Source organism: Patella vulgata, chromosome 5 (genome assembly GCF_932274485.2).
Source record: "Patella vulgata chromosome 5, xgPatVulg1.2, whole genome shotgun sequence".
In the NCBI taxonomy this organism is placed as follows: Eukaryota; Metazoa; Mollusca; class Gastropoda; family Patellidae; genus Patella; species Patella vulgata.
In genome coordinates this window covers 74,243,144-74,255,733 of record NC_065883.2, presented here as the reverse complement: position 1 = coordinate 74,255,733, position 12,590 = coordinate 74,243,144, and the positions used below count along the sequence as shown (strand labels likewise).

The 12,590-nt window shown below is 33.7% G+C and overlaps 1 protein-coding gene across 1 annotated transcript in view; it reads left to right on the top strand.

Moving 5' to 3' along the window:
• The window catches only part of LOC126821333 (phosphofurin acidic cluster sorting protein 2), a 118,415-nt gene that overhangs the window by 82,563 nt on the left and 23,262 nt on the right, over positions 1–12,590 (top strand). The window contains exons 7-11 of the mRNA XM_050549740.2: positions 3,207–3,266; positions 5,039–5,193; positions 5,806–5,866; positions 7,933–7,992; positions 9,744–9,776. Of these exons, the coding sequence (XP_050405697.1) occupies positions 3,207–3,266; positions 5,039–5,193; positions 5,806–5,866; positions 7,933–7,992; positions 9,744–9,776 (369 nt within the window). The remainder of the gene's footprint in view (positions 1–3,206; positions 3,267–5,038; positions 5,194–5,805; positions 5,867–7,932; positions 7,993–9,743; positions 9,777–12,590) is intronic.

Below are 12,590 nucleotides of genomic sequence, written 5' to 3'. Positions count from 1 at the left end.
GAGACTAATTGATTGTAGAGACATATAGCTCTTGTTAGATACAGTATTTATTTTCCATAGAACTGTTGTTTATTTTATGTTTTTATTTGACAAAGTACGTTCCTATTTGCTGTTTCTGACTCTATCAGGACTGTGCTTGAAAATGACAAGAGAATCATTGTAGAAACATAGCTCTGGTTGAAAATACATTAATTGTTTTATATAGAGTATTTTAATGAATTAGGGAGCTGTAACAGATGTGTATCTTTGTGACGACTCTGCATGGAAGACTTTATAAAAAAGTTATAATTTTTGTCCTATTCATATATCTGAAGCTCTGTAGTAATTTTGCTATTTCTGAAAACGACAAGAGAATCATTGCAAAAACATAGCTCCGTAATAGAATTGTTGGTGTTATTTAAAAGCTGCAATTTCATATTTTTAAGTTATATTTTTAAAATTTATTAAAATAAAGCCTTAAAATAGATGGTATCCATAAACCGTCCTACCTTGTTAAAGAATAATCCTATTAATCCTATAAGTCACTATTGCCAGCTGAGAAATTGGCAAAAATATCATTTCCAACTTCAAATTCCAACGTTTGAAGGTAGCTAATGCATGGATGCAATAGGAAAACAAGGGAGATAATTGTGTTATTATTTCCTGTGTCAATGATTTTAAGGGTGGGAAATAATTCCCATGGTCGTATAATAGTGAGTTGATAACCTACTGAGCAAAAGACATAGAAATAATTATGTTTTGACTTTCTTAGAAAATATGAAATTATCGCTTTAATGAATTTGGGAGCTGTAACAGATATAATTAATGTATTTTGGTGAAGACTCTGCATTTAAGACTTTTAGAAAGTTATATCTTTTATTCTATTCATTCATCTGAAGCTCTCACAAGGAAGTTCTTGGTAAAAAATTTTAAAACTCGGTTATGTTTTGTAGTAGAAAATAAGGAGGATCCCAATTGACAGAGGGCCTGGCAAGGAACAGAGCGTAGTCATTGGATGGGAAAAAATACTGAATTTGTGTGTACACAAGACATAAAAGAACCCTTAACAATTGGAATTCAATCGCTGTCCGAGAAAAATTTCTGTCATAGCACACTGCATTCATTAGTAGGGTTTTTGATAATTGGGCTGCAGAAATAGTGTCATGGTGAAGGGGGTTGGATGGTCGAATGGTTAGCATGTGAGTGCTGTATCATAAGGTCTGTCATTGAGTCAACTGGCATGGTTTCGGTTCCCCGGTTGTACGTGACAAGGAGTTGGGTCGCCTGTCCAACCTCGTGAGTTTTCTCGGATCCTCTGGTTTCCTGCCACTACTAAAGACCCCTGCACGCAAGCCAATTATTGAAATAAAATTGAACCATGTGTTAGTCCTGAAATGACCTAGTTTGTGTCGAGTGGAGTTAAACCCCATTTCTCTCTCTCTCTCTCTCTCTCTCTCTCTCTCTCTCATGGTAAAGTTGTAGTTTGTGTATATTAACATACCCACCTGTATAATATTGATTATTAAAGTATATATACCTACCTGTATTGATTGTTAAAGTATATATACCTACCTGTATATATATACATGTACCTACCTGTATTGATCATTAAAGTATTACAATATGATATTATGACAGTATTATAATACAACTATCAGTAGCCAACCCACACCTTCATCAGTATATATTATATTCTTAGTTAAATACATCAATATATTCAATTATATTTTTATACCTATTTTCTGAAATGTTGTTAATTATAATAGATAAATTAATCATCTTGTAATAACGAAGATCAAATTACGTCTTCAGCAGTGATAATATACGACTACGAGTAACCAACCCACACATATACCTTCAGCGATATATATTATATTCTTTATACTTACACCTTGATCAATATAATATATCCTTTGATCAGTATTCCTATATTCTCAATTGTTGTTAATTATATAAACCTACAAACAGACTTTTTATAATGTAGATCAAATAACGACCTCACCACGCGTGATAATGTGTTAATGAAAACAAAAATAAATCGAGAAAAAATCCCCCAACCAATCACGTAGTCAACGAATGTTCATATTGTTTTATAATGATGAACATCAAGGTAAAGATGACAATTGTGGTCTATTTTTTTTATTTCTATATTCGAAGATGCATTATGTATGAGATAAAACGACCTAGTGTGGGTCTTTCTTTGAGCTCAAATATTATATAAGTTATCAATTAGATATTTATTCACACGACAAACCCGTAATCAACTTAGACCATCAGATGGTTGGGATTTGCAGTGGATTAAAGCATGATAGCTATTTAATGATTTAATTTAAGAATGGATAATTGAGACTTTGTTTTTGGGTACTTGACAGTCAAGACTATATTGTGATAATGTTGCTCAGAAAAAGGAAATTTGACTGGAATTTTCAATATATTAATTTTTTCAGCTCTTTGTCTAAATCTTGAATAATGTATTATTAAATAATATTTACATAATTGTAACTTAACAGCATTAGGTTTAACATCCACTCGTCACAAACTAGGTAATTTCGGGACTAATATGTGGTTTTAATTTTATTTTAATAATTCGCTTGCGTGTAGGGGTCTTGAGCAGTGGGAGGAAACCGGAGGACCCGGAGAAAACCCACAAGGCTGGACAGGCGACCCTACTCCTTGTCACGTACAACCGCGGATTCGAAACCACGCCAATTGACTCAATGACAGGCCTTATGATACAGCGCACACATGCTAACCATTCGGCCATCCATTAAGTTTGAAAAATGATAAAAGGGATATTGTTCCATCATACATGTGTATCCCTGGACAACCAGAATCATCCAGAATCATTCATTATTACTGCTCCTTGACCATAGTCCAGCTCAAGTCCTGTGAATAAAGAAAGAAATGGGGTTTAACACAAACTAGGTCATTTTGGGACTAACACATGGTTCAATTTTATTTCATAAGGCCTGTCATTGAGTGAGAGGGCGTGGTTTCGAATCTCCGGTTGTACGTGACAAGGAGTAGGGTCGTCTGTCCAACCTCATGGGTTTTCTCCGGGTCCTCCGGTTTCCTCCCACTGCTAAGCGAATTATTGAAATAAAAAATTAAACCATATGTTAGTCCCGAAATGACCTAGTTTGTGTCGAGTGGACGTTAAACCCCATTCACTATCTCTGTCTATTAAAGGGTTAATCTGAAACATACAATTTTGTTTTTTTTGTCAGCAAAGAAATTTAAAGCAGCGATTTATAGCTCTGTGGAAGAGGTTTAAAGTATCTGAGGATGTAAGTCAAATTTAAATATATTATTTTTTTTTCTTACGTGTTATGGTTCCCCAATGTCAGTGATGCAGGATGGAAGGACAGCTGTCTAGTTGTTCGGATGGGACGAAAAAAACGAGATCTCGTGTGGACATTGGCGTGCATGAAAAGATCCCTTGACAGTTGGAATTCGATATAAGAGTAGGCCGTAGTACCGCTGTCCGGGCAAAATTTCCCTCATAGCACACTGTATGGCGTATGCCTATCTTCGTTAGCCCAGTTTGGAGCAGAACAGTAGGACGTTAAATTCCATTTCATTTCATTTCTTTCTTGTTTCCGTACTTGGCTTCGAATTCATATTGGGCAAAATGAAAGAAATATTCTGGTTCCCTTCTAACGTGTCACCAAAGAAAGAGCCGCATGACCGTTTTTTTTTTATTAAATGTTTTTCACAGGTTACCTTAAGTAACTCGGCTAAAAAACTTAGAATGAATCCATAAATGTACCATAGGCTCAATTATCAAGTAATCAACCCTGATAAATGGTTATTGACAGTCAAAGTCATAAATGATACTGGATAATCATACATAAACAACATGATTAGATAAATGTAACACCTTGAAATGCGATGTTTATGAGACGTCGTTTAGCCCAGAAAATGAAATGGGTTAACGTCCTACTGTTCTGCTTTGATTTGCTAATAAAGACGGGTATATGCCGTGTAGTTTGCTATGAGGGAAATTTTGCCCAGACAGCGGCACTACGATCTACTTTTATATTAAATTCCAACTGTCAAGGGATTTTTGCGTGTGAACACATGACCTCGGTTTTCCATCCCATCCGAACAACTAGACAACTGTCCTTGTCAGGCCCTCTGTCCTACACCTCTGGCAAGGGGAATCCACGCTGGAAAATCATGATGAACTTTATCAGCTGACACCCAATCTGTTTCACAGAGAATTACGAGTCTAGTAGTAATATCTCTGTCAAAGATGACTGCCTTAACACGTGCCGTCACAGCTCGCGACGTCAATCATTGGCTGAATGGCGCGTGCATTGTTTACATAAAGCATTACTTCTTCGGGCAGAATGCTGCCTTTTAGTCATTTTAATACCCATTTACGCTAAATAGGAAATAATTTTTACCTACAAATACGTCAAACGCCTTTATTTATTTTTCCAATACATAAAGAAAATGTTTTAGAATTAAATTTGTCGCAGGAAAAAAGTTAATTTAATATTTCTGGCTCATTAATTCCCATCGATGTCATCCTTATCAGTGATTGTAGCGGCCTAGCGAAAATTCGCTGCTGATTAGTGTGGCTGACACCATGTGCGAACCCATTTAGCCCAGTACTGATCCTTTGACAAAATAAAAAAACAAAAACCTCCCCTTTCACATCTGAATTTTAGGAAGGATTGTCTTGGAACGAGAGTATTTTTTTTTTTTTTTTGTATTGCCTTGTCAAAGTTTCTTTATTACGTGATTTCATACTAATGTGTAAATACATATGGATGTCGTCTTGTTGGAATATCTGAATTTTAGGAAGGATTGTTTGAGAACAAGAGTATTTTTTTTTGTATTGCCTAGTCAAAGTTTATTTATTATGTGATTTCATACTAATGTGTATACACATGTGGACGTTGTCTCATTGGAATATATGAATTTTGTATTGCCTTGTCACAGTGTCTTTATTACGTGATTTCATATACTAATGTGTATACACATATGGACGTCGTCTCATTGGAATAACGACATGTCATTCTCACGTCTTTCCGTTTCCATCCATTTTCAGGCGTTAGATTCTGAAGCTGATCACGATTTAATAGATCCTGATAATCCTGCTGGTGATATCGATGATTTGTTATTCGATGAACTGGATGATCTTAGTGATAGTGGACCAGAACTTGATACTATGAGCGTCATGTCCACACCGAAACCCCGTCTCAGGTATATATTTACATCATTGTTATTTGTTAAACATACATTATGCAAGAACTAAATCTGCCTATTGCAGGTCTTTCTTTAGGCCTTAAATGTTATATAAACTATTAAACATACATTATGCAAGAGCTGAATCTGCCTATAGCAGGTCTTTCTTTGGGCCTTAATTAGACATTAATTAACTTACCAAGACTATAATCAACTCTCGATGCTATCGGATGTTTGCACAGGTGAATTTTAGTGGATTTGAAAAATAATGGATAATTGAGACTTTGTTTATTATTTTATCAACCATGGTAGTAATGATGATCAAGGCTAGCCTAAAATTGATTCGCTAATATCTAGGTTCAGAGTGAAGCAATTTGACTAAAATTTTCAACATATCCTCTTTTTATTATCTAGTTTTGAACTATTCTAGCGAGAACTGTCAGCTCTTTTGTCTAAATCTTACATAATGCATCTTTAAAATGTTTAAATTATTTAAAATGTTTAAATTATTTAAAATGTTTAAATTATTTAAAATGTTTAAATTATTTAAAAAATGTTTAGATTATTTAAAATGTTTAGATTATTTTAAATGTTTAAATTAGTCACTATATATATGATTTATTTTTCCAGACCCTTTTTCTCTGGTAGAAGTAGTAGTAGCCATGATAGAGAGGTTCCTACGAAAATACAAGTAGGTTTTCTTCTTTATATATCATCATTGACATAGTTCTGTGGAATGATATATTGTTTCCATGACATTTAGTAATAGAACCTGAAACAAAGGACACCATTCTGTGGGATACTATTACTGTTTGGTACTGAGCGATGTTTCAAAAATATTATGTCTTTCAAAAGGAGAGGGGTATGGAGATAGATAGAAATGGTTTAACTACTGATGTCTTCCGCCTTACTCCAGCCACAGTAGTGGCTCGTCCATCAGAGTTCCTTTGCGCAAGTTTTTTTAGTCAAATGACTACAAAAAGGTTACTGGCTTGTAGCTCCCTTAATTAACACATAAACTGACCCAAAACATTACTGCACATAAATTAACATAATAATAAATCAATTCCCATTGAAATAAAGGTGAAGCCTTATCGCACAATTATATGATTTGAAGAAACCCAACTGCTACGCGAAATTTCAACTGGCAGGTGTCATGGCGGCTTGCGTAATAAGTCATTACAAGAAACATCGCTATGCAAATGTAGAACGCATAACCACAAAGAAAAACTGTTCGGTAACTATTTTAGTGGTCCAGTCTTCACTATTTGTCATAGAATTACTTATTCCAATACAAACTGTAATGATATTTGTTGACAATTGTGCGTTTGAACCTATTTGAACTTGCGTAAGGAGTCTTAGACTGGACGTTATTTTTATAAAATAAAAGTCTGGTTTATTCAGACACCATATAATACAGCTTGGTACACAAGTCTCCATTTCCAGATGAAGACTGACTGTTGAAAATGTATCGCGTATGTTAGTGCTGGGTATTGCGACTGCAGTCATGATACGATACGTATTGCGATTCATGTGCCACGATACGATACGTATCGCGATTCATAACTAGGTCATAGATTTATCAATAAAACAACAAATTAAATATGTGATTGTGAATGTGATTTATCTTCCACTACAGAGTAAGACTGCAGATCTTGTATGATAAATCTAGTAACACTCTCGGTTTTTCTGTAGCCCGCTTTGAGTTTCATGGAAGTTTATTTTGAAATGCACTTTCAATTGTTGGATGTTGACCTTGAACTTCACCGCAGGTTGAACTGGCCGTCTTCTTAATCTTAGCAGACGAACTTAGACAGTTGCCACTATGGTGTCTTGTCAAGTGACACAATATTTTAGAATAGTTTTGCATATTCTACAAACAACTTTCGTTGTCACCTTTTAAAAACCCAAAGTTTTCTCTAACTTTAGATTTATATTTCGCTGGAGGATTTGTTATTGCGACTGTGTTTTCCGCCATTTTGATTTTTACAAGAGCTACTATCTATTATATTTACGTTCTAAATTTATAAAATTCTAGAGCAAAATGTCGTTTTATGTATTTAAATATGCATGTTTTATTAACTAAGCCTTATAACAAACTTCAAAATTCTGAAACAAAACGAAAAGGCGTTAGAATGTTGTTAATCTAAACCTACGTAACTAACGGTAATTACGGTCGTGCGCTATTTATAGTAACACACATGTCAAGACTACTGGACATCGTTTGCGAAGTGTCATTGTTTCAAATAAAGTTTAGGGTATAACTTAATATATTTGAGAAAACGCAAAAAAGAATCGTGAAAAATCGATTCGGCATCCTCCAATTCAATACAGGTATCGTGAGACGGTGAATCGCGATACATCGATTGAACGATATATCATGCCATTAGCCTGACAAGGACAGCTGTCTTGTCAAGCTGATGGGACGAAAAACAGGTCCCTTGTAAACATTGGCGTGCACGTAAAAGATCCCTTGGCAGTTGGAATTTGATATAAGAGTAGGCCGTAGTGCCGCTACCCGGGCAAAATTTCCCTCATAGCACACTGTATGGCGTATGCCCGTCTTCATTAGCCCAGTTTAGGAGCAGAACAGTAGGACGTTAAACCCCATTTCATTTCATTTTCATTGCGACCCATTTGTGTCCCTTTATAGTTCCCAGATATTAACGATTTTAACTCCTTTAACGAGAATTGTTAGAAAATCACAGAAATTAGTTTAATCACAATTTTGTTTCTTTTCTATCAATGTGCTTTCAGGAATCAGGGAAACAATCTGAAGAATGTTTAATGAAAAGAACCGATTCCGATATGAATGCTGTAAGTTTATTTGATCTAAAGATTATTTTATATTAAAATAATATTTCATCAACTCTAGTCATGAAATACAAACATCGTATTATCTACTGGTTTTAGTTGAATGTCTGTTTTTGTCTTGCTATGGGACCAGGCTGTTAACCTGTGCTTTTTCATCATCAAAGATTTTGGTAAATGTCTGGTTTGATGAGATTTCAATATTGATTTGTTATATTTCTAGAGGAAGTCGGAATTTATTTTTAAGATCAAAAGTAGTTTTATTAGGCGTGTAATGTAAATGATTAGAATCTGGTGAAATTCTAACTTTCACAAAAACTAATTAACCCTTTCAGTGTATTAGCCGGTTTGCATCTTTTAGAAATTGGAAATATCTTCCACAATGCTGTTGAAATCTGACAATTGACCTCTTCATTCCAATTTTGGAAATGAGATTCTAGCACTGAAAGGGTTAAAATCTTTTCATATTTAAAAATTATACTAAATACTGAAATTTTTCAAATAAAATGTAAAACTTTGTAATTATGTAATGATCTACAATGTGGTTGATTTATATTTTCTTTTGGATTTATGACCTCTACTCGCAAGTAGATTTGTGAAATAAAATTGTACCATATGTTAGTCCCATAATGACCTAGTTTAATAATTTTGAAATGTTGATTGAGTTTGTATTACAATAAAACCAGACATAGCCCAACGATCTTTGATGGAAATATTGTGTTGTCTGACTCTATGTAGCTAATTGCATTACAACATGTCTTAAATCAAGCATGGTTATTTTTTATTTTACATGTTCATGTCGACATTTGATGATTTTTGTTTTAAAGTGCGTGTGTGCGTGCGTACAACCATGTTTTTATGTGCATGACTAGTAATTTGTCATCAGTGACTTCGTGTATGATGATGAGAATTTGATGTTATATGACAGCATTTGAATTCTACATTTACATCTCTCAGGCCTCATCAATTTTAGTACTTCGGGTGAAAGTTTCACTTCAATTTTCTTGAGCAAAAAAAAAGTTTGAAATAATAAAAAAAACAACATTTGCTTACCCTTCTCAAAATCTTGAAATTTTAAGGAAAAAAAACTCCAAACATTGGTCAAAATCTCTCACAAGTTCCCGAAAAACTAAAAAAAATTGTTCGGCCATAGAGTGATGAGGCAATAGATATGCTACAGTTCGTGTGTGACATGATTTTGAAAGAGCATTAATAAACTTTAGTTATGGGGTTCGTGTAAGATGCTTACCACTTGTGCCGATATCACAGCTTCATTAGTATATATTAATTGTGTGACAGTGGAAAGAAATAAGTCTGTTGTCGGCCGTTTAAAGTTATTTAATTTGCGCCAAACATTTATTAAAAAAGGCAAATCTGTGTCGGACATAATGACTGGTACTAGATGAATTTTATCAGAATATATGCCTGTGAAAGGTGCTTTATTTGCAGACTAGCCACAGTTCATGAAATTTGTGACTGACAAAGCCTGAATTTGAGCTTGCCATAGTTCACAAATTCATCTGGCAATCTGCAATGTTGATATAGGTATCAGGGTCAAATTAACGTAAAAAAACCCAGGGAGAGGGATTTAACATCGGCTAAGCCTGTCCCCCAATCCCGTTCAGATATCCTGAATAAAGATTTTTTTTAAAACGGCAAAGGTCTGTCGTTAAAATAATATTGAAGACTGACAACTGGCCTGGTTTCTTTCTGAGTTTGTCCAGTTATTTAGTTGGTGATTGTTTATTTATTTCCAGAGTACCATGGCGTCGGCTATGTTAGATGTTCTTGTGAGTCAATCAATTAACAAAACATTTTAAAAAATATATTCAATGCTCAAATATATTCAAATATATATTTTATATAGAGATATATCATTTTTAATGGAAACCTTTTTATGTGGTAGAAAACTTATCTCTCAGCTTCCAGCTTGCTTTTTACTAATATTTAAAGAGCAACATTTTTATGTGGTTGTACATGTATATCCTCATTGTTCATGTTCGATTTTTTTATTCCTCCTTCTGTCGTTCTGGCATTTTGTCTCTTTATCATTCAACATATGTATATAAGTTCAGATTGAGTTTAAAAGCCACTGATGGTCACAGGAGGGATTTTCAATCCCGATCAGTCGAACTATGTTAAAATATGTTAAAATGTTAAAATATCTTATCCATTGAGCACATGTATATGTATACTCCGGTGACTCAAGGGGAAATATCGCCTCCTGAAAAACTGGGTCTCATGAATACTCCTCCTTGAGGCATCGGTCTTGTAGGTCTAAAAGGTAATAAGCTCAAATTCAGTTTAAAACTGCTGCTCGTCATTTGAATGATTTTTAATTCCTTACAAACTTACAATATTTGGAAAGTTTGATCTCTAAAAGGGAAAATCAATCCAAAATGCTGTTCAATATTTACAAAGATAAAATAAAATAAAAAAAATGAAAATGACGACCAGCGTTTTAATTATTTCACCCCCAAGATATTCCTAGAATCCGATATTATCTCAACTTTCTGATCTCAACCTTCCAGTCTTTCATAATTTTTAATTTTGACATTTGACTTTTATTATTCATACTTTGATTATGGAGAACAAGCTGTTTGCATCAAAATATTGGGGTCTGGGGGGAGGGGGGCGCGGAATTGGAATAACTCGAAAATCATTTCTATTCTTTGGTCAATATCTAATTTTTCACTGGTTAATTCGCAATACGATGTGCTCAAATTGATTATTTAATATCTGATTAAGAACACAAAACCAAAATATCACATAAGGCCTGTCATTGATTCAACTGGCGTGGTTTCGATTCCCAGGTTTTACATGACAAGGAGTAGGGTCGCCTGTCCAACCTCGTGGGTTTTCTCCGGGTCCTCCGGTTTCCTCCCACTGCTTAAGACCCCTACGCGCAAGCGAATTATTGAAATAAAATTGTACCATATGTTAGTCCCGAAATGACCTGGTTTGTGTCGAGTGGACGTTAAACCCCATCTCTCTCTCTCTCTCTCCCTCTCTCCCAATATATCAATGATAGAGAATCACTTGGCCTGAATTCAGTCGGATTAAAAAGAGATCCATCAAAAGATTTTACCCAACATTAATAGGTGGCATTGGCTTGTTCACATGATCAATAATAGAACACAGTTTTTATGGGAAACAATCACGACGTTTCGACAAGTATCCTTTTATCGTTATCAAACACAATGACATTTAGTAAACTTGAGGTCAATATATATACATTGTATATAGGATATAAAATTCATAGTGAAACCATTTACAAAGATTTGAATAACAGCAACAATAGGAATCAAAAAAGGTTTAAACAAAAAATCACAAATATTTTTGCTTTTAGAATAAGACTAGTGATTGTTACCCATCAAGATTGTGTTCTATTATTGTGTTTCCTGATCGCTAAGTGCCACTTAAAGATTCATATTGTAAGTACGGGATGCTTTGAAATTTCATTTTGTCATTGATATGTTTGTAAATACAGTAAATAGAAATACTGAACGAAACTGAAACATATTTGAAATGATATTCCTTTTTTGAGATTAAACTTTCGTAATATTGTAGTTTGGAAGGGATTCTAAATCCAGAGGATGTCGATCAGCCGCCGTAAATATTTTATATCTCCAGAAAGCATTTAGTTTATTTTTCTATTATTTAAACTATGTTTTGTTCTAATTTGGGGAAAATACCCATGCATGTATTTTATTTGATTCAAAACTTGAATTTTATTTGATTCAAAACTTTTTGATTCTAAACTTGAATTTTATTTGATTCGAAACTTTTTGATTTTAAGCTTGTATTTTATTTGATTCTAAACTTGAGTTTTATTTGATTCGAAACTTGAGGTTTATTTGATTCGAAACTTGAGGTTTATTTGATTCGAAACTTGAGGTTTATTTGATTCAAATCTTGATTTTAAACTTGTCTTTATTAGTATTTTAATAGATTCTAAACTTGTATTTTATGATTCAAAATTTGTATTTTATTTGATTCTAAAAATGATTCAAAACTTGTAGTTTATTTGATTCTAAACTTTTTGATTGTATTTGATTTGATTCGAAACTTGTCTTATATTTGATTCTAATTTATTTGATTCAAAACTTGTGTAAAACATTTGTTATTGATACCGTATTTTAAAACAAAGGGCAACTTTTGAATTGTTTTTGATGCAAACAGTTTTAAAAACCTGGATGTTCACGAAAAAATATGAATGAGAAGGAAATGAAACATTAGAAGTACACTTATAGCTGGAAGTTGAAAGATTTGTAGCCAGATTCCCAATTTCCTCTTTTGATATTTAGACTAGATATAGTCATATATATATTTATATATCCACCTATTATGTATATATTGTTATGTTTTTTTTTTATATTTTGTTGTTTTTTTGTTCATGATTTGATTAAAGAGACATTTCACTTGCACTAAAAGTAGTAAAACCCTTTAATATGTTTGCACAATTATAGAACTATTGTTAAAGATATAAGGGTTGGTGGGGGTGGACGATTGGTCTAACTTGTGCCCCTTAGATCATAAGATGTGTCATAGAGTCAAATGTTGTGGTTGCGATCCCAGGCCTGCACACAGAATGGAATAGAGCC